Source organism: Rhyacophila brunnea, unplaced genomic scaffold (genome assembly GCF_057557595.1).
Source record: "Rhyacophila brunnea isolate RB1 unplaced genomic scaffold, BYU_Rbru_1.0 scaffold_6, whole genome shotgun sequence".
In the NCBI taxonomy this organism is placed as follows: domain Eukaryota; kingdom Metazoa; phylum Arthropoda; class Insecta; order Trichoptera; family Rhyacophilidae; genus Rhyacophila; species Rhyacophila brunnea.
In genome coordinates this window covers 22,621,485-22,645,540 of record NW_028233276.1, presented here as the reverse complement: position 1 = coordinate 22,645,540, position 24,056 = coordinate 22,621,485, and the positions used below count along the sequence as shown (strand labels likewise).

At 33.2% G+C, this 24,056-nt stretch overlaps 1 protein-coding gene across 5 annotated transcripts in view; it reads left to right on the top strand.

Moving 5' to 3' along the window:
* Positions 1-24,056, top strand: part of cv-c (RhoGTPase activating protein) — a 705,315-nt gene that overhangs the window by 669,571 nt on the left and 11,688 nt on the right. For 3 of the 5 annotated variants that reach the window (XM_085957155.1, XM_085957152.1, XM_085957157.1), the window contains 7 exons: positions 16,966-17,162; positions 17,706-18,345; positions 18,942-19,111; positions 19,630-19,767; positions 19,890-20,002; positions 20,411-20,578; positions 20,723-20,835. In XM_085957155.1, the coding sequence (XP_085813281.1) occupies positions 16,966-17,162; positions 17,706-18,345; positions 18,942-19,111; positions 19,630-19,767; positions 19,890-20,002; positions 20,411-20,578; positions 20,723-20,835 (1,539 nt within the window). The remainder of the gene's footprint in view (positions 1-16,965; positions 17,163-17,705; positions 18,346-18,941; positions 19,112-19,629; positions 19,768-19,889; positions 20,003-20,410; positions 20,579-20,722; positions 20,836-24,056) is intronic. The other 2 variants (XM_085957156.1, XM_085957154.1) reach the window with 1 other exon arrangement.

Genomic DNA, 24,056 nt, shown 5'->3' with positions numbered 1-24,056 from the left:
TGGCTTACTGTATACATAATATTAGCTAATTATGATTTTCTTCTTAATTTACTAAGTACTTCTCATTATTGTTAGGCGTTTAGCGATAGTACATAAGAATATTTACTAAGTGTTACACGCTATTAGGCGACTTGTTTAGTAATATGATGACACATTTGCTCACCCATTAGTGTTCTTGAATAATTCAGGAAAATCCAGTCTCAAATAAATATTATGAAAATGCCCATTCCGTCGCGATAACTTTCCAATGGTCGCGATAAAAATACATTTCAACAACAATACGAAACGAAAGTTTGCTAGTTTCGCTTGATGGTTAAGTTATGGTTATATTACGACTGGTGTGACCTACAGAGAAAATCTTAGCGTTTTGTGAAAAAAAAATTAACAACACACCTTGTCGTTAACGCTTGTTTAGATTCAAGATACAACGCTGTAAATTTTAAAGGCTGTATCGCAGCCTCTCAATCTTTATTGAATGGCCGAGTGGCATCATTCTGTATTATTTTACGCCTTAAACTGTAAACTGATCTCACCCCAACAGGCCTTCTTAATTTTATTAATTATTCATGGATAAACAACTTTTCAAGTCAATGTTGCAATAATCGTTATATCCGTAACACAAAACAACAAGATGGTATCTTATATCTCACAAAAAAACTGTTTAGTCCACTCTTTGCCCGAGGAAACTCGATTTTTTTTGTTATCTAAGATGATATGATGATATTAAAAATCGTTTTGATTTTTGGAGTTTCGTGTTCCATTTAACGCTCACGTTCAAGTACCTACATACATTGTATTAAGTATAATATTGGCATGTATCTTCACGTTGGTATCTATGTTTTCATCGTAATATTCATATCATATTATTACAAAACGGTTATTTATATTATTTATAGTTCAATGATTGATTACACTGAATTAAATTCTACATTTTTTTCAGCTTTAATGTCTACCATTACATATCTTCTTCTTATTGTGCCATCCCCAATCGATATCGACCACCATAACCGCAATATGTTCTCTATCATTCACTACCCAGAACACTTTGGTAGAGCTACACTCGTATTAATCACGGAGGCTCTTAAGCCACCAAAATTGAGTGGGTTTCATTTTATCTGATAAAATCGACAGATCAGTCTATAGCTTTATCCCATAGGTACACTAACTATTACATATAAGACTTAAGTATCAATCTGTCGTTGTTTAGGTATTTTACAATTAATATTCAAAATAATGGTGTTAAAGCAATATGTAGCATATTTTTATTTTATAATTATTAAAATTTTAATAAATAAAATTGTATTATATTGAAAAGTCTCTGTAAAAATATATTATGAACAAAACTATTTCAATTTTATTTTCATTGTCCAATATGTCTGACTTTCCACACCATTGTTTACAGTTACAAAAGAGGTAACCAATTCTCTAATACAATAATATTTGACTGACGCTGGTTAGAAAAAGGCGTAGAGAGCATAGATGTATTTTTTTTGCATGGTCATTTCCTCAATTCACTGCGAATTCAATTGTTTTCCTAAAATTTGCACTTCTAACATTTTCCCTCCGGGTACCCATTAAATTATTATCTCCGCAGCTTTTGTTTATTTTATTTTACGAACGCTGACTCACACAATGGCGAAAATAACAACAACAATGCACAATGTGGTAATATTAATAATATTTGTTTGCCTTTTTTCCCGCTCAAATCGTTCGCGATTATTAAACTCCACCAAGTCCACGCATTGTTAAAAAGTACATTTATTTTCTTTTAATTAGTAGGTAGAAATTTCACGTTAGCTTACAGTTTTGTAGTACCATATCTAAGTATAAAAAATTCAACGGAATAAATAAAAACGTCACCGTTCAAAAAATATCATAATTATAGTCTTGAATTAATATAAACATACTTTATAATATAGAGATAATAGACATATAACTACTTCAGGTTTCATTTATTTTATTCCGTGTAATATTACTAACTGATAATATATTTATATTAAACATGTATTCTATAGTTCGGTTTGTAACAAATAACTTTCTGCAAAAAAATCCATTTAGTATGGAGTCGTTGGTCATAAGATATAATTAACGTGTTATTTAAATGTGGTAATTAAAAGGTTAGCAGTGATTGTGTTTATAGATTTTAACGCAATTAATAGTCCTCTCATGAACTGTTTTAATAGGTGATCAATGGTATTTAAAATCGTGTAGATATAAAAAATAAAATAGCTGAGGACTACGCCACCATTGTGACCGAGAATGGATACTGATAAACATACTTATATACATTTTCGCTCTATCATGATTCATGACTGTCCAAATGTGTAGGAAGGTTGTCTGAATCTCTTAACATCAGTTATCCTAATCTGCAAGGAATTTCGATTAATTCCGTTTTTAGAATTACGGAGACGTCTCGCTCACTCGTGTAGACTTAGACCGTTCCAAAGTTCGTAGCATGAAACAGCTGCCATTATCAAAAAACCTTTATAAACGAAACAAAACTTCAAAACAGCTATAATGAAGTTCTACCAATTAATAATTCTCAAATCACTTAAATGATGAGTTTACATTAAAAAAAAACAACGGTCAACACTAATTCAAAGATTGTAGAAATTAGGCTTTGTTCCTCTCCTTCCACACGAACCTGTAGCTTTTCTAATGGATTTAAGTTTTGTACTATTCCATTTGAGTCGTTTTTTGCGACCTGGGTTCACTAGCGTTCGTTGTCAGTGTGTGTTTGCCTTTTGGTGAGTAGGTATACACAGCGCCTGAAGATACCGAAAGGTGAAACCCGGGTCGCAAAAAATGACTCAAATGGAATAGTACAAAACTTGAAACCATTAGAATTTATAGCATATATGTATATTATTATTATGTTATGTAGGCAAACTTTCATTTTTCTTGATAATTTGGAGAATGTATAGTGCCCATTATAGCACGTCATGTTCATATTTATAATTATTTCCTTCTTTGATTTTAGTATTATCGATGACTTGGCTGCAATAACTTCAACTGTACCTGCTTACCTCTTAATATTTTAAGCAGTGTTACAACAGATAAAATATCTTCTCCTAGAAACGCATCATTATGCAGTGCCAATCTTAATGAGTGATCGCATTCTCCGATGAGACCTATAGCCTTCGGGTGTTAACTAGTCAGCACCCGTTCCGCTGAGTTGTGAAACTGTCTCCCAGCGGCGATGTACGATTTCACCGATTACAGAGTGATTTACATGCGACGTCCCGCCTCATAAAATATTATTATGAGCTCGGTTGGAATCATCTTCGAGAGGCGGAGACAACAAACGGCCCGTAACTTTGCCATTGTGATTGTGTCGTTCACTTCTTCACAGACAATAGTCGGATTCACTCAGACTTTTGCAACGTTTATGAAATTTCAATTTATTATCACATAGTAATAATACAGTATTGTTTGCATTGCTTGTTTATATTATGGCACGCGTTTCAGTGAATTTCATAAGTTCATGTTTTTCTTCTACTGAAAAAAATACAACTTTCACTCTTCGCTGTTTCTGTGAAACTTAAATGAAAATGTAATCTTGTTTATTTTTTAAATTTTATAACTTTGTAATGATATAGAACAGACAACATGTATAGGTACTTCCTAAAAAGAATATAATATAAAAATTCTATCGGTAATTAAAATAATTCAGTAGAAGTCAAATCAGTAAATAGATATTTTATAATTGAAATTCTGTAATTTTAAGAAATATTAAAAAAAAAAAAAAAAAAAAAATCTGTAGCTACTTCTTTTCTATAATATTTGATATTCGCGGCTTCAGCGTTTTTTCGGAGATACGAAGCGTAGTCATTTGGACGTCAAAAATTCGCGGACCACCAGTAAAATTTTACGGACTACCGGTTGGGAAACACTAGCTTCGTGTATTGATGTTAGTGGTCCCACCAAACCACACCCGGTTTTAATCGAGCTTATCACCGGACCCTACGTTGGGTGTGAAGCATCATTTTTTATGACTGGGAATGTCGCTGGAGCAGTTACCCGAGACTGATGTCGCCATGCACTCCAATGTGCTTTGACTGAATTTACATGACTTTAAGTTAATAGTACCCATATGAGAGAGGAGCACAAAGGGGCAAAATTAAAAATTGAAGTAATAACAATGACTGATACAAAACTGCCGAACAATCTTAAGTGATAAAATCTTTACGTTGGCAATATGACGCCGCGAATTTTTTAAATGCAACAAAATTGACCTTTGTGGCGACCAGGTCGGACGGTCCGATGTGCCCAACAGCTGGTTGAACCGACTAGAGCTACCTTTCCCTTTAGGAAATTCCCAGAGGTTTTGGTTTGCATTCTGTATTTCTCCGCCACATGGACATGTTGGGCGGATAACAGACCAAGCTCAAAGGGCCTGCCAGTGAAGCTACCATATCCAGTCAATAATTGACTTGGTGTAATGATCGGTAGTCAAAACGATTATCTGTATTCGCCATTTGATATTTGAAAAAACATATTATATATTGTGTAGTGCATGGATAGCACATTAGGCTACGTCTAATGAATTAGTAAAATAAAACGATGTACCTAGGTACATATTAATATTTAATTAACTATTTCTTTTATTGAACGAATAATACTTCACAAGATTTAAGAATGTACCATTCTAATTATTGAATATACATCATTTTAATAGACATACTAGAACATACATAGATTTAATAAACAAAAACCGATTGCCAATAGTAGCTTGATTTGGAAGGGCGCTGTTGAGCAGGTATTATAAAGGCCAATAGTTAAAATTTGTCGTAATTAGTATGTCACCTAGTAGCATAGTGGACAATGCGCACGGGGCGTAAACCCAAGAGATGCAGGTGCGATTCCTGCCGGGTGTCTTACTTTATTCAAAAAGATTTTTTCGAGATTTTTAAAGATTGGTTATAATATATTTTCTCAGAAGTTTTTTTCAAAATTATGTATGTTACATATTAATATGTTAGGAATGCCCATTAAACTGATAATGTTACCAAATCATATTTTCTATACTTCGTGGTCCAACAACATTTACATCATGTTCACCGTGTTAGAAGTATGTAATCATTTCTTCAAGATAACGACAAACATATTTGAATTCCAGCTTTCCATTATACGTATAGGTATCTGATATCAAATTACCCACCTTTGTCATAAAGTAAATGATTATTGTACTATACGATAACATTCTTAGACTCAAAAATGGCCACACATCGACAAAAAATAGCATTTCAACATTATTTTAAACCTCTTTAATTTCAATGATAGCTAATCACCCTCTGAATTATTTATTTAAAAGTAAATCACATGTAAATTCTAATGGATTCGAGCTCTGTACTATTCCATTTAAGTCGTTTGTTGCGACCCGGGTTTCGACTTTCGACATCTTCAGGCGTCGTGTACACTCACCAAAGGTAAACACACACTGACAACGAACACTCTTAACTCTACCTTATATGGTAAATCAATACAATAAAGTAGGTAAAAACTCCATTACCTACCTATCTAGTCAGAGGTCACAAAAAAATACAATAAACAAATTATGAATAGTTGAAGTGTCAGTAAAAAACCTAATTAGTAAAAACCCTATCTTATTATTAATAACAATAACAATACACCCGATAGCATATTATTATAATTTATAATAAATCGTCAAAACCTAATAATAGATCATTATTCTTTATAAACGATAAAAATACTACACTCAAGAGGTGTAAATTGTCAATTCTAATAAAAATAATTAATGGAGTTAACTAATGAGATATTAGTCTTTAATAAATCACATGTGTATCATTGCCATACCAAGCTATCCGTACTATGCTGTAACAGGGATATATTATGACTACTAGCGCCATGTACACACTACCTACAAGTTAACTACTGACCATCTTCAGCCAGGGACTGATAATAATAACAATAACATTACATTTTACATGATGTCTCCCATGTGAATGCTCTACAGCAATTCGTGCCTTATTCACTATTCAGTATACTTATAAAAATATGTACATTAGGAATAGGTTTTTGTCACCATTTTTAGGCATAGTAATAATTATATAGTTTGCTTACAAAACTTAGATACGCACGTAATATAATGGTACAATGAATTCTTTGTATATCCCTACCCTACCTATAAATAAATAATTCACTGTCATTATTATCAGGATCGCGACAGCCTGACATGGATTCCGGTTTGCTCCAATCACTCTCTTCGCCTGCCCCTATCCGAAGTGCCCACTTTCCAGTTTGGTAGTCAAAATATACCTCAGTCATTAAGAGGACGTTCTACAGAATTGGCCTTGAGAATTGAAAATATGATTTTTTAACATGTGGTCCATAATATCTGGTCTACTAGTTAATATAAAAAGGTCGTGTCAAAGTTGTTTGTGTTAATAAATTTGCTCTGTGACTGATCCGACTCATATTTCACATTTATTTCATCAGGGCTGTCGAAGACATAAATCATAATATATATTTATAATTTTAAATTTTTATTTATAATATATATTATTTAAGTTTTGTGCACCTAATGCCGGGTCCACACTGGCAACAAGTTAATTTGCTGGCAACCTCGTTAGATTTTACGATAATTATTGTAAAATTTCTTAAGCAATTACGGTAAGTATCGTAAAATTTAATGAGGTTGCCAGCAACTTGTTGCCAGTGTGGAAATGGCTTAATATCCACTGTGGTTCACGTAGTGGCATGGACCTGGGGTTAGCTAATTCAGGAAGTCAACACTCATGATAGAATTTTTTCCAGTTTTGGTTGCATTATATTCCAAAACTCTTCTGTAAAAATCGTTTCCGAGTTTATAAATGGAAATTTCTCGGTGTACATAGTAAACAAACCTACGAATAAAAAAAGACAAAAAGGAACATACTGATTCATCGCAGTAAAATCTGGTAATCAAATTCGCCATTTTGAAAAGCGACGATTTTGCGTAAACAAATATCACGTGGTCTGTACGTGTGCGGCAAACTTCGAATGTGTTTGTAATTTTGTGCAAAGTGCGAATGTAATGTTTTCAAATAATTGATATGGATTAATTATACCATCGTATTATTTTCTCGAAATCATAAACATACTATAATAGTATTTGAGTATCAACCTATGTTCAATTTGAATTGGGTTATAATAATAATATACCCGTATATATATCAATAGTATGTTTGCTACAAAATCCACCCAAGTTATCAGTACGTACTTGCACAGGTTTGATTAAAAACCATGATGAAATTAACATTTAAAAAAAATGAATGCTTAATATTATTTTGACAGCCCTGTTTTCTGATCGGCTTCATCTCTCAGGTGTTCATAAAATAATAATAATTCTCCGCGCGGCAGAAATTATCAGTAATAATAATAATATTTCTTGAAATAAAATCTCCGATGATTAGTGATTTTTGCGAAAAGATCGATTTAAATTGACGTAGTTACGACGCCGAGGTCCTTTTTATACTGAATTATATTTGAACGGCGGGCTCTTCAGCGGGCCCTTAATAGCTTCATCTAGCCAGTGAATTCCTTTACTTGTCTCTTCTTCTGCGCCCTATAGGATTGCTCAACAATACTGTCTCCGCCGGGCCATTGTCGTTCATAATATGATGTTCTGCATAATTAAACACTTCAATGTATCTCAGGCGTATCCAACTTCAAGTATGCGATGATCTACTATCCTGCTTCAAACTTTTCAGTGATCTATCACAATCGCCGTTGAAATTCTTCAACATGAACAATCGTATTTTATTTGACTGAGAACACTTTTTTCGTCTTGAACGTCTTTTACGATCACAAATAAATACTCAATTTCCAATTCGTCGTGTAAACTGTAAATAATTATAATATTGGTCTTCTTTTGAGTACTCATTGCACTCACAATCAAACTAATATCCTACAATAAAAATACTATTGCACGACGGTAAGGAGAAACTATGTTTCAGTTTAAAGCGTGGGTATTCACAGGTTCTTTTTCTCTCCTTCCTGCGGTATGCTGTGAATCGGCTTTCTCATCGTTAATTTGAAAACGACTTTTATGCAAGCTGGTTAAGGAAATAAAAATATGAACCGCTAATACTTACTTCCGTTTCAAAATCTCAATGAATTCATACTATGATATTCCTAACAATTGAATGTACATTTTTTTTTACATTTTCATTTGCCTGTGGTGCGATCGACCAAAATCCATCCCGCGATCGACGGGTTGGACACGCCTGATGTATCTGGTTTTCCTATCGAAATCGCTGAAGTAAATTTCAGCTCGTTATAAATTCCGGCTGATATGTAACAAATTTGAATGTGTTTCGGCTTGTCTATGAAAAATTTGTAGCAGGATTGAAATCATATTTCCAGAGGCCAATCTATCGTTCCTTTTTTAAACGACATTAATATAAAATAATAAATAATATTCGTGTTACATTTTTTTAAATATATATGGTAAATGTAACGTAATATTTATTTTTCCACATATTTTTATATCTGAGTGTGAAATTACGTGTCCTTTTCAGCTTTTATCTTCATACATTTCGTTTCCATCTCTATGTTATAATAAGAGTTTCTTCAACATATTTGCATAAAACAGCATACAAAAACAGTAATATTATCAAATATTACCTAGGATATGTTAAATGGTTAAATAATAGGCCAAGCTGTTTAATGATGCTGCACCCTTTCGTTTAATGTCATCGGTAAATCTCGTAATCACAATAATGAAATCCGCAAAGCAGAATCTGAACTGCAACATAAATCAAAGCCCAGCGTATTTCGAAACCTGTCATGAGCGCTCACAATTATCCAGGAAATAACGTTTACGATTCACTTATTCACTAATATTTTTGCCGCGAAACGAAATTATTGTTGTTGTTGATCGTAAAATCAACGTGTAATTTCAGACTTCTTGACACTCTTCTTAAAATGGATATCAATTCACGTACATTTTCTTTTGTGGAATCTGCATAAAAGTAATCGTGTCCAACGAAGTTACACAGTTCTACGAATACATTATCGCCGTGAGGTTTTGTACCGATAACCAAATTGATACCAAATAACGCGTCCTTCGTTTAGCATTTGTCAGAAGTTTGTACACACGTGCGTTTTTTTAGATACTAAGTGGTGTTCCAAATTGAATTGACATAAGTATACAATTTGACATTAGTAGGTAATAACGTATACCCACCTACTTTTAGATCATTCATATATCTTCAGTTGTGTACTTACATTTTCATTTTATTATAAATGTACGATTTTGTGATATTTCTTATAGCTATACCTTCGTTTAACTCCCTAGTTTATTCCAGTACTTATAGTATTGTAATCCATCTAAAAATCAATTTCTTACGAGGGCTGTATTTCAAATAATAATAATGTAGTATATTCATTATTATAATTAAGTTAAATTTTATTCAATTATGTATTTGGTAAAAACTTTTATTTTCTTAGTACCTATTTAGTACGCCCAGCACATACATTAATATTCTCGAGTTTACCTTTTGGCCCGCAGAGCTTAAAATATTTACAATTCGGGTCTTTAAAATGAATGCCTAACTCTGGATTAGGTAAATACATGTACCTACCTATAGCATTATAGCATAACTGTCGCCTGAAAATTCAGAAGCTTACGAACTATTTTGATTCATGCATGCTATCTTGCAACTTGCATTATAATTATATGTTTACAGGTGCACTTTCTTGTTATCACCGCGATAATAGGTTCGTACTGTCAGCAGTAAATCCATGCACGTGTAAACGGGGTATTATGGTTGTCTCACAAAATATTGTAATATTTTAAAGTAAAATTAACTAGATATTATGCAATGGTTTTTCTTAAATATTGTTATTACCGGGTTGCTAAATTTCAATCTTCTTTAAGCTCTTCTGATAAGTAGTGACTTTATACTTTTGTTTCCTTTCGCATACCTACACAGTTTATATTAAAACCATATTATATTTTCAGAAAAGCACGCAAGTGCTGTTGTATTTTTCTCCCAAGGTTATATTTTTAAAACACTTCTTTTTATTCATGGTTAATGAAGACCAGTATTATAATAATAGTATACCTACTACTTCCGATATCCGTTATTTACTACCATTCGTCCTGCGTTACTTCTAATGAACAAGTTTGTATCTACAATATCATTACTTAATTATGTGTAATAAGTAATTAACATTACAATTAAACCCTATTGCAAAATGCGAAATTAATAGGTAGCCATCAATCAGGCTTGATTGATGGCTACCTATATGTGTAATAATTATTTATTGATGATTTTGGTACATCTATAGAATTGCAGCAGTGCTGTCATCGAGGTAGTGAATAGTGATGTCATGTGCATTGAATGTGGCGATCCAACTAATTGATTTTGTACATCGATGTAGTCAGTTATTTTCATGAGAAATCTGTTTGGAAATCATTTGTTAAAAACTATCATTTTTATTAATTTGCATATCCATGATAATTCGTAATTATTATTCACCAATTCAAAATTCACAATAATAAATACTTATGTACGTATAATATACATATTCCAACGTTGTGATTGATTTTTAGATACGTAAAGTGAATACCCATGTGCATTTATGTCATTATGTAGTTTGGTACGCAATTAATAGGAGGAGTAATAATATATTATGTGTATTATAATAATATATCGGGAAAGATTTGGTATATCAAAAATGTATCGATATTTTGAAGCACTTTTTGACTGGTATCGACAATAATTATACCTTACCTACTCTTAGGGGGGGCAATTTTGCATAGACCTAACCAACTATTTCGATACGATACGTATAATATAACGTAACGTATGTATAAGTCTCAACACCTTTTTTTCCGTTGCCGTACCGATACAAAATATGAATACCTTTTCTTTGCAATGTAGAGTAAATTTGACTGATACCTAACGAAAGAATGAAATTTTTGAACAGACCCAGATGCCCCTAGGAAAATGGTCGTATATGAGAGCCCTTTTAGTTTTCAGTTGCGGAATAGGTATATACTATATACACCAGTGGCGAAGGGTGACTTTTGGAAAGAGGTAGGCTGTGGAGATCTGATAAAAAGAGCACACTTGTCAGGTGTATACTTACGAGAATAGTACGATATTTACTACTAATGAATAGGTACACACTAATAAATGACAACAACACACTAATTCAATGAAACTTCAAAAACTCATTGACGACATAAAATTGAGCGATGTGTTTAAATTACCTATTTTTCAAAACATGTATTACCCATCAAAAATCATTAGATAAAATTTATTTTTATTTATAAAAACAATCTATACTTACTTATTTATTAATATTCGATTAAACGCCGTTGAAATTATTTTTTTAATTATCTAATTATTAATGATTTTGGACAAAGTGCGCAGTCGTGACAACATTATTATGCGCGATGTTTTAGGCTCTGCGATAGGAGCTTACCTTATTTCGTACAAATCAGCAGACTTGCTGACGTTACGAGACGTAAAGTCCATACGAAAAAAAATCAGAATTATTTCACACATAATCGGAGATTTATTTACGTCGAGACGTCGCGGCGTTTATTATTTATTTACGGCGCGCTGTGGTATATTTTTTAATACCTTTGCAGATTGTTTTGTAAACTGTGTAATACTGTAATACATTCCTACATATACGACATCTCTCGTTGGCAAAATAAATTATTTTTATATAACATAAAATAATGAAGTGGTTAAGTATATAAATATGTCAATATGCAATTAAAAAATATTTTTCTTAAGAAGGTAAGCTTTAAATAATCGCCTAGTATGGAGTCTTCGCCACTGATATACACAAGTATAGAAATGGCATTTGAATCAATTAACTGATCTCTTTAAGTTCGATTTCCCCAAGATTTTTCAATATATTGTACCTACCTTAGGTATTTGTGTCAAATAATATACTTTTATTTCAAATGTTACCCATTAGATAAATAGTCACGTCTTACCCATTAGAAAATTTTGTGAACCGGTACAAACAATGATTATTGCTTACTTACCGTCTAATTAGAATATAATTATTATTTCATAATACTACAGAAGACCTTGCTAGGTAGGTTACCTTGATTGTCCAAATATCGTCACCTTAAAGTAGGTATACATTATTACATCAATGCGTATTTAATTCTTAGAAACTTATCAAGAGAGACGGTAAACTTTACTTTGCATTCCTCGCAAAAAAATGATTAGATTAGTCATGTCCTAATTATTATATCTGAAATTAAAAAAATTATAAAACATCGTAGACATTTTATAATCGAGTACCGATTGTATGGACCGCACGCCACTGATACATATATGATAATATATAGATATAATATATATTCATCATAGTTATCATAGTTATCACCGATGGTTACGATGGTGGTTCATAAAGTGAAAAAATATAATAATCGACACCTCATACGTAAAAGGTAGGAACTACGTGTTTTGGCTATTTTGACTTAATTGCCTTTTATTAAATAATTTTAAACATAAGAAAACGATGATTATTGAAAAAACAAAATTATACAACGTTTTTAAATTTTCTGTTGAATCATATAAACTTGACTTGACTAGCTTTAACGGTAAAAAAAATGTACTTGATAGAAATACTGAATAATGAAATGTCACTTCATATTGATTTCCATAGTAACACACGTATAAGTATATTATTTATTATTTCAACGTTTTTATTAGGTCGTATTCGTATTTGTCCGGTGGTGGCTAAATGGTTAAAAGTATTTAAAAAATGCATTGGTATCTTAGACTATAGATAAATCGGTATTGAGAGATAAGATTGGTATCGTGTTCTGATATATTATAAAAGTTTCAAATGTCTAGCTAGTAGGGAAGTTAGTTAAAAATCGATTGCAAGATTTGTACCGGACAAACAACCACCGGACAAATAAGAATACGACATAAGAAAAACGTTGTAAAATACGATTCCTGCGTTTAAATTAACGTTGTGGTGTCATTAAAATCGTACTATTGAAAATTATAATTTTACAGTTCCAACCTAATACGTAGGAGGTGTCGTAATGTACCTAACACATAAATTTAATATTTTTCCAATGACTGAGCGGGAGATAGCAAATCCCAATAAAAAACGTCATTGGAATATTTAATCTTTTGGAGTGCATTTCGTGACAGATAACGGAAATGCTGATTTAACTCATTCCTCCACAATGTTAATACACCAAAGATATGAATAGCGTTTCGTCGTATTACCTTACTAGGTGATCTTCTATTCGGCTTAATTGTACACGAAATGATACACACAGGACGTGACAAGTAGTGCTAGCTACCGCTCATACCTCGAATGCAATATTATCGTAAATTGTTTGTAGTAAATGATGAAAATCTTGATCTATTGCGAACACATTACCGCATTGCATCCGCATAAATATGATGTTACGAATGGCATTAGTTTTTGCATTGCTGTGCTTGACAAAATATTATATTTTTCAATTAGATTCAATCAAAATTTAACTACGGTTTCACATTGAAATTTGTATTTCCTTTTTTTAATCTATATAATATATTTATATTAAAAATTTCCAATTTTTCCTTTTCAATAGTAGTCAATCCAATTTCATCACCTTGTTCATCGACAAATGTATTCTGTATCCATGCAAACTTTGTAAAATCAAGATCTTCAAAATAATGTCAAACGTGCATTAGCAAACCATCCATGTGTTCAGTAAATAGATTTTGCAAACCAGTGGTTACATTTCTGTTAAACTTTTCGTGCCTCCTTTTGCACTAGTCCTCCAGCACCTCCCCGCTTGGAAATCGCTGATCTAGACAGTAGGTACATTACATCACATATTAATATTGCAACGCCCAAGTACCTACCCAATATAAATTCCAAAGTGTCTTATTTTTCACAAAGGAAATTATGAAGCAGTTAATTAGCTACATACATAAATAGTAGAGTTGTATAGTGCTATTTTCCAGTGAACAAAATATTTGTGCGCCCCGAGCGGTGAAAACGGAATCACGTTTTTACGCCGAATTTTGTAATCGTGTAGTAATGAATTCGTTCATTTCCGTAAACCAAAACATTCCGACACGTTTTTTTTAATAGTCTCCTAAGTAGTATTATAAAAAAGATAGCCATCATTTTGTTTTACTCTAGAATTAACACTAAGGCTAAATCTATAGCTACTTTATCATTTTTGACAATTGGCACGTACTACTCAGCTAGGTTGCGCAGCCGTGCCATCCCGAAACATCAACAATTACTTTGATTACCTACCTAACTAACATAATATAATATAGATTATAATTTATTGAATTGATAGTGGGTTTACTAAATTTATAGTTTTAATTTTTTTAAGTCTTCGACTCGCACAGTCATTGGTGTGGGGTTGAATCAAAGAATTTGGATTATAAATAGAAGGAGGCTTGTATTACGAGTACCTATATTATGTACTTATGTTATTATTACATTTAACATTATTTAGCAAAAGCATAAACTTTACAAATATTACGCTCAGTTAGCATTCCGATTTTCTGACACACAGTTGCTGCCATTTTTTTAGTTTCATTGTAATTCCTAATTACTTACTCGAGTTCAATTATAAACTTTTACACAAATATTACAAACTAAAAAATAATGCCAGAGTATAGATTTATTAGCTGCTTATCTATCCATCGTGACGGATTGTCTTTTTATTGAATTTTATATAATATATTTTATTTATTTATTGAAAGTCACTTTTAGCTAACTTAAGCAGTAGAGTGGTCCTTTTTTTGCTTCAATTTCTTACATTTAGGCTCCATCTCTATAGAAGATGGTTTTGTTGGGTTTGGGTTGAACCCATTTTCAATTGCTCAATATAGTCTGATCGGAAACCAATAATTATTGTCTTCATTTAACTCAATTACTAGTTTTCTCCATGAAGTGGATGAGGCGGTCACTTCATGAGAGAGTACCTACCATAATCTTAAAAATACACATATTTTTCAAAACCTGAGCGTAAAAAATTAAAGATTTATCAACCTGGTAAAAATAAACTAAATGTTTCGCTATATCCTATAAAATACTTCATTGATTTAACCCAATGATACTCAACCTTTTTTTTCTTCGGGCCAAATACATATATTTGTAAAGTAACGCGGGCCGCATCACTACTGGTGTGACGAAAAAAATCATGAAACCCCCCCTTTTTTACAAAACATTTTTGAGATTTTAAAAATTATGCGTGTTTTTTAAATTAATCGTGTGCAATAGCAACACTCTTATACCAGATCTGATGTGGACCATAATGACAATCCTCTTCGGGTGTCACTATCTGTGCGTCAAAGTCGAAACGAATCTCAAGATATACGAAATTCCTGATAATAAATGTGTTTCAGCTTAATAACCCTTTATAGGGCAAAGCATTATTTTCTTCATTTCTAACCGATCTCTATCATTTTGCATCAGATATTTAATATCTTAAAACAATTTCAATATAAAAATAAAAAATATCTATCAGAAATTTGGTAAAACTATAATTTATGATGGTTTTTTTATCAACCAGTGCCCATTCAGGTGTTTTTTTTTTTGATTTTTTGATATATTTTTTTCAAATAAAACAAATAAATAATGGTTGTACATATTATTTATTTAATCATAAGAAAAGTTACAATTCATTTTTTATTTTTTTACAACCATTTACGTAGGTACATACAAAATTTACATACAAAACATAGTATGCAAAGCGGTACGTTACATTGCTTACAAAAATAAGATATGCGTTTTGGCTCTCTACCCGTACTACAATAAGCACATCGACAGCTCTTTTTCTTAGATTTACTCATGAACTGAAAATAAATAAAACATATTATCGTAACAGTACCTGCCGACCTACAACATTACCATATTACGAAATGACCGAGAAAAATGGAGTATGATGAGGGAGGCCTTCATCCAGCAGTGTATAGACCACAGCTGATGATTATGTTACTTCTACAGTCAAATATAATACAATACAAACCCATGAAAGTTGCGATATTGATAGTAATTTAGTACTTTAGCATTCAATTGATGTCACAACTAACAAAAAAACACCATTTCTTCGCGGATATTTTGAAAACTTTTCCGATCCCAAATATTTTGAGTAAAACTAAAATTTATTTATGATAGTATACTATATTCACAATAAAATATAACTATACACAGCTGCCTAAGCCACTTTTTTATTTTTAAAATAATTCTAGAAGTCAGCCGTGCGAATTGCAAATTTGAGGTTATGTACTTCCCGCTTGGCAATAGAATGATGAAACAAGTACTCAATCACAAAATATTTGTAAAAAATATAATGTGAATCGATAAATAAATGCATATTAAATACTTATGTACATACCTTTTTTCACAACACATAATATAAATGGGAACAAAATGACTTGCAAAGTCAAGTGTCACTCGCGAATTTGTCGAGTCGCGACCGCAAACGCGCAATGGCTGATACATCGACCAATCGTTGAAATAGTGTTTTGCGAGCGATTGACGTACACTTCATATTATATGGTTTATTTCATAACCAGAGAACGTTCTCGACAACGTCTTGACGCACTAAGGTTGATATTTCCATATTTAGTGTATGACTTATAGCTCATAAATGAGATGGTCGATAAATAAACCGTTTTCGACCTTTGCCCTATAAAGGGTTATTAAAGGGCCGCAGGTTGAGTATCGCTGATTTAACCGGAAGGATAACTTTTATGTCCATCTGTTGTATATTACATCTTCTTGAAATGGTTATTACCTAAATTTTATACTGTTTTCAAAACACGTTTAGCAAGGTCCTGGTCCGAAATTTCTTCCGAGACATTTTACGAAAGGATTAATAAAGTTTTATTGAAACTTCACGCTTCCGTCGTTGGTTGATGGACTGCACGGATGTATACGTTATTTTGTGATAGTTATAATCAATCGTAAAAGTTAATAGGTACTTATCTATATTTTTCTGTTTCTCAGCAGCACGAGGATTCTGACGAAGAAAACCAGTGCGCCCTCAGTGAGAACTGGCAGTACGAGAGGAAGTCGCGGCGATGGTCGAGGGTCGTGGACATCAACCCTCAGGCGCAGCAGCGTCTGCAGGCCATAGCCGACAGGGCCATCGCCGAACAGAACGCCAGGGATCGAGCTGAAGGCATCGAGCCCGCGCAAGACTTGTAAGTTGTGAATAATTTACAATCTTTACATGCACAGTCTATTTTTTACTACTGTATACTGTGTAGGATGCAATAATTTACGTTTTCCAAAAGGCCTTCACTTGTCAGCGAGGTAAAATATATCCCCATCGTCACCAATGACTAATTGCCTTAAACCACGAAATTATGTCGAAACTAGATTCTATCGTTTCGTAATAAATAAGGTACAGGATTAAAAACGACACAGAGAATACAGTAGTTATTTTTAGGTATAACCCACTTCCAACCTTAAAGGTGATTGCAAATTGTAGATAATATACTACTACTTCTATAATAGATAACTTCGTTTAACGTCGGTTGAAATCCTGTTGAAAATGTATGTATCATAATTTTAATTCTGATTATTTTATTAGGTACCTATTAAATATGGGTAAATTAAAAGAACAGGAGTTCCTTTCTTTTACTGGGTTCTATCTTCCAACTTTTTAAATAAAAATTCCTCGGCTAATTTATATTTAGACTATAGGTTATAGACAGAATAAAAGACAGACGATATTTTCTCAGGTTGACGGTACCGGGCCAGGAAGCCGAAGGTCTAGATGGGGGGCGCGGGGCGGCCGGCGACGACCAGCAAGGCTCCCGCTTCCGCCGCACCGGATCGGAGCGACTCCGCGACGGCGCCAAAGCTCTCCTCCGCCGCGTGGAATCCATAAAGTCGCGGAAGAAGCGGCGGCAGAACCGCGACGGCGTCGTGATCTCCTCGCCGGTCTTCGACGTCATGACCATTCAGCAAAAGATGAAGGACCTCAACTGCGTGGACATCTCGCCGACCGCGAACTTGAGCTTCATCGACTTCCCGAGCTCTCCCACTAATTATCCGTCATCACCCGTTAGATCGCACCCGCCCTCGCCGTTGGCCACGATGCCGCCTTCGCCCATGACCTCGACGGCTCCGACGTTCATCGGTCAACAGAAACTGAGTCCGTCGCCTTTCGGCGAGGACAGTTCCAGTTACTGCTCGGATGTCAGCCAAGGGTCAGGTCATCGGCCGTCCGCTAGGGTGAAACTAGGTAACAGAGCCAAGAAATTCCTGCAGCGAAATATGAGATCGGACGACACGGGTGCCATGAGTGATTCCGAATGTCAACCGTCCAGCTGGAGACAACATCTTTACTTCAAGGATGCCAACAGCAATGACACTAAGGTGAGAATAATCAATGTTTATATAGATACATAGTTTTAACAATGTCGACCAGTTGTCAAGCAGTGTGTGCATAGTGATTGCAATCGTTGGCATTGTTAAGTATTTCCATTTCAAGATACAAATAAAAAGGAAGTGAATTTAATTTAACAAAATGAACAAAGCACTTTTGAAGTTTTGTAATTTTGCACATTTTTGCCGATCTCATAATACCATGTAAGTTATGAGATTAATGGTAATTTTATTCACAAACTACCCACTTTCCTTAAATTATTATCTTCTTTCTTTAAAACATGTTTTTTTATCAAAAATCATTTAAAAACTAATTTTGAAGTTGTGTAAAATTCCAGGATCCTAATCAACTAAAAATCGGAAAAGCATATTTTTATTTATCATAAATAGGTATTGTATGTAATCCAGAACATTGGCTTATTTGACGAATACCGCCTCCTTCTCTTTTCACCACCAATTCCTGTTTAGACATTGAGCAAAGGGCAAACTACCAATGCTTATAAAAAATCATATTGCCTATAGATAGTAGTCCAAACATAGTCAGCATCACTACAATATAAATTAATGACAAAATTTCAAATTTACAGGTGGTCTACGTTGAACCGCCGTCACCTCCTGAGGCCCCCTCGGAAACCAACAAACCTTCCTCTCCTCCTTCTTCACCGATCGCCCCCGCCTCCAGATCTCGGTCGAGAAGTCCTTCTCACCGAGGAAATGCCAGAACCGGCTCTCTAAACCTTGGAAAGGAACCTCATAGGTGAGCGTACACTATTGTTCTCCCAGTATTTTTATAGTTTTAAATCAGCATATAGTTTCAACTTTTAGCGCCTAAACACGCTGGCACTATCGTTCTACTGCCCATGCTCACCGCCATGCAAGTACCAATTATTGCGTGAAAATTCATAAGCTTCTAAACTTTTTTAATCTACGTATGCAATCTTGCAACTTGCACGATAATACGTGTTTACACGTGCATTTTCTTGTTATGGCTGCGATAATACGTACTGCCAGCAGTAAATCCATGCAAGTGTAAACGAGGTATTATATACTTAATGCAGCATAACTTCAATGATAATGTGGACCCCACTTATCCATATATTCTATTATCTTGATGGTACAACAAAATTCAAACAAACATGCAATATTATAAATTGTGTGGAAAAAATTCTTTCTCACCATCTTAAAAAAGTAGTCCATATAATTTTTACTATTGGAAATGTTCCAATCATTAGAGTGTGCTGTTAAATCATAACAAAACAACACTGCCATTTTCAGATACCGCGACAGAAGCTTCAAAAGAGACAAGTCCGCGTCACGTAATGAACTGAGTGGCAGTCAAGACTCAGGAGGATCACAACATTCCCACGATGAGGCGGAAGACAAAGTTCAGTCGGAGGTGTCCCCTCGTCACAAGTATGTGGACACATATTTCTAATAGCATATAAAAATTACCCGTTAACTTAATAAAATCATAGTTAGCACATCACAATGCTCGATACAATAACGTAATAAAAAATCACCATTTTGTTTTTCAGAGGAAACGTCCAACGATGGCATTCATTCCAGCGGAGTTCTTCATTGGGAAGTCGCCCCACATCAACTCCGGTTGTTCCAAATCCAGCTCCACAGCATGAAGGAGATGAAATGGGTACGAGCTCAATTAAAATTTTGAAAAGTTATATAATTTTTGGAAAGAAAAATTAATACATAGTTATTTATCTTTTTTAATTTATTGATCAGGATTAACCAGCTGTCTTCTTATGTGTTTTAGATTAATGTTAGGGTCATCATAAAAAGTATTTTGTTTAGAATGTTCTTAACTTACCATAACTTCAAAGAGATATTTATAGAAATAACTGTCATTTCCTTGAAGCCGAGAAAGTAGATTTTTACCAAAATTGTATATAAGGTAAAAAAATATATTAGTGTTAGATACTACTAGATGTCACTGCCTACAATCAATAAATAATAAAACTATGGACCTCATTTACACTTATCCTCCCTTCACACTTTACGGAATCTACCTTAACTTATTAGTTTTTTAATCTTCTGTCAGGTGTCCGACCAATGGCTGCCATGTCCTGCGGTCAGTTACAGGTCCTTAGAAAGCTCGCCTTACTGAAACTAACCGCCTGTATGGAGAGGTACTGCCCCACCCACAGAACCGGATGGAATTGGGAGCTACCCAAGTTCATCAGAAAGATCAAAGCACCAGATTATAAAGGTAACATTTCAGTTTACATTGCTCTTTATTTCAAATACCTATTTGTTTAAATTTAGTTTTCCAATTAGCTTATCTACAAAAATACTTATAACAAGAGATTTATCTAGTAAGTCCAATATAAAATTATTATTCTTTATTTTTCAGATAAGACTGTTTTCGGAGTTCCTCTTTTAGTTTCACTGCAACGGACTGGGCACGCCTTACCAAAACCAATACAGACTGCTTTAAGATGGTTAAGAAACAACGCCCTCGATCAGGTTTGTAATGCATACAAAAATGAGTAAGGTGAGTTAGGGTAAGTGCGGCATAAAAATCGATTAGATGAACTTTAAGTGGATGGTGATTCTTAACGGATTGTAATATCTCTTTGAAATTTTTGTTGACTTCTAAACAATTTATCCCTTTTTCAATCACTGTAATCATTACATTAAAATATTTAATGGTTAATCATAATTCAAACGTTTTAATGTAACAAGGCGAATAGACGCTCTTACCCCCCCAGTTGGGGTAAGAGCGTCTAGTTGCATTATCTCTCAAAATATTGTCAATAAACGAAATATGACAACATAAGTATTATCGAATGTTTGAAGTACAATATTTTGATAGTTCATGCATGTAAATTTCATTAAGAAATAGAATATATTTAATGAAATCAAAAAAGTTGGGTAAGTGCGGCATACTTAGTACTAGGGATGTGACTGTGGTAAAATAAAAAGAACAAATATTTTTTTGATATTTTATTTGCCGGAAAGTTGTATGTGTAGGTACAACATAAAATCCTTATAAGTTGATTATTCTTTAATTGTAATACGAAAACACTTCTTATAAAATTTACCAAAATCGATAAAAAGAGTTTTGAAAAATCTTGGGTTTGGGTTTTATCAGTCCATTCATCCCATACATACTTCCCCTTAAATACGATCAGGGGTGAAATTTTATCCCCTTTCGCATTGCGTCCTAATAATACTGTCGTATTCTCTTTTCCTGCAGAACTGATCGTTCTTGTGGAAGGAAATCCAATTTCACCCAGAACTTTGGTTCTACTTGGGTCTTTTGAAAAACTAGTTTCATCAATATTATATATATTTTCTGGTCTATTTTGAAGGCACAGGTTTGTAAGTATACCTTCAAGTAGATCATAGTATTCGTTGATAATAAAGGGATCACAAATTTTCTTCCTTGCATATTCGACGGCTTGAGGTTTTTTTCGGGAATTCCATTTTTGAATGGTGTTTTCAAATTATTTTTTTACAACATATTGCGAAACTTGTTCAATAACTTCTTTTTTCGTTAAAGCAAATCCATATTTCTCCATAACGTGTAAATTCTCTGCAATTTTTCCTTCAATTTCATGTGATATAGCTGATGTTCGTCCCATAGTTTTTGACTTTGCACCTCGCCTCCCAATTATGTGAGACATAATGGTCATCCTCGGTATTTTATATTGTTTGGAAGCTTGGTAACCATTTAGACGACCACTTTTTACTTCTTTAACTGCTTCAAAGAGTTCGTCCTTTGTATAAGAAGCACCCCCTTTTGTCTTCCGAACATAATTTCCTGGGAATTTGGAATCTGAAACAAATTATTCTCCAATTTAACTAAAATATTGATAAAAGTGAATTTGTCATAATAAAATATAGTGACTATATGCGAAATTAAATTCATTTATTACATGTCGAGGAAATCAATGTGATAAAAAATATCTCAACCCCACAAAATAAAAAAATTGTAGGTATATACCCACTGAAATCGGTTATGTACATTATTACTTATAGTATTGTACGTAGGTATAGGCTAGAATTTGAAATAAATAATAAGTACTAAATAAAATGAGGTGTAGAGTTACAAAACCCGCTCTGGGCTAATAGTTAATAATAAATAGTTTTGAAATTGTATCATTCGTTAATATGAATGACAATGAATTTTAATTCAATTACCTATGTTTATTAATATATCGTACTTGTAGATTAGCTTAGCTGTAATAACGATACATAGTTAACAATGCTGTGCTATCTTGTAGAAATTCCGTTATATTTATAATACGTTTTTACAATAAATTTAAAAAATCCTACTATTACCTATTTGTATATAAAAAGTAGACTTTTATTTGTCGGATTTGGTTTTATGAATTTAATACTATAAAATAACTAATATACCTAAGTAGATTATAAATATTATTGCTTAAAAATATTATCTTTTTATTTTTACATTTAATAAATAGGTTGGTAGGTAAGGTAGGTTTCCCACAATCATGAAATTTGAGTGACATGTAATGGGGTGATTAATTATTTAAAGGCAGGTACTTAATTCCGCTGGGTTTTTTCATTTATGCTATTGATATTATTAAATGTGTTATTGTTATTCTAAATAAATAATAATGCTTTATATCAACACAAAGCATTTTATTTCCAAGACAAGTACATACCTACCACTATTTTTAAAAAATATTACGTACCAATACAACAGCTAAATATGTAGGTGCAATGCGAAAATTATACAGCTGCCAGTAGGTAAGGATGGCTACAAAATATTTTCTAGATAAAGTAAATTCTAAAATATATTACATACGTAATTAAAATAAATACGGACCTCTACTGAACTATCATCTCCTGTCGACAATGTACCACTGTGCACCAAACAGCGCTCTTTTTTAAAAATTCAGGTCAGGTAGCGACTGACAAAGACCGCTCTTGGGATAATTAAAATGCATTTATTTAAATAAATACGGCTTATACATTGGATTTGACATTTTATTATACTTATATCGTATGTAACGGAAGAAATATAACATCTAAAATTACACTTAAATTATCATAATATCCCCAAAACAGTTTTTCGTGATTTACTTAAAACTCAAAAAAGTCTCTGGAGCGGGTTTAGTAACTCTACGCCTCAAATTAGAAGTTGTGAAAAAATGCTACACATTAGTTACAAAAATTAATATTTTATGATTGCATGGCACTATAAATCACTAGCATCACTAGCTAAAACTTATCCATACAAAAATATAACAGTGCATGGGGGAAGAGCGTCGGACGCTCTTACCCCAATGATATTTTTTGGCGGGGGAAGTGTGTCTAGTCTAATAAAATATAATCATTGGCAATAATTGCAAATATTAAATTTAGACAACAAAATATCATTTAAGATAAAGGTACTTACCAAAAATCATTTGTTTAGGACGAAAGATTGTCGAGATACAGATCGATTAAAAAAACATGTCGATCTCAGCCGTCGACTTCAAATAACTGACAATATTTGAAATGTCATACTGACCTTAAACAATGCTATTATACTGCCATCTTTGGATGGTGTGTGTGTATTTACATGTGTAATAGATACTCACAGATGTCACAACTTATATTTAAAACACTAAAAAGTTATTGACTATAGACGCTCTTACCCCGTAGACGCACTTACCCTAACTCACCTTACTAAATTAAAATATCCAATGATGAAACTTCGAAACCCACACTAA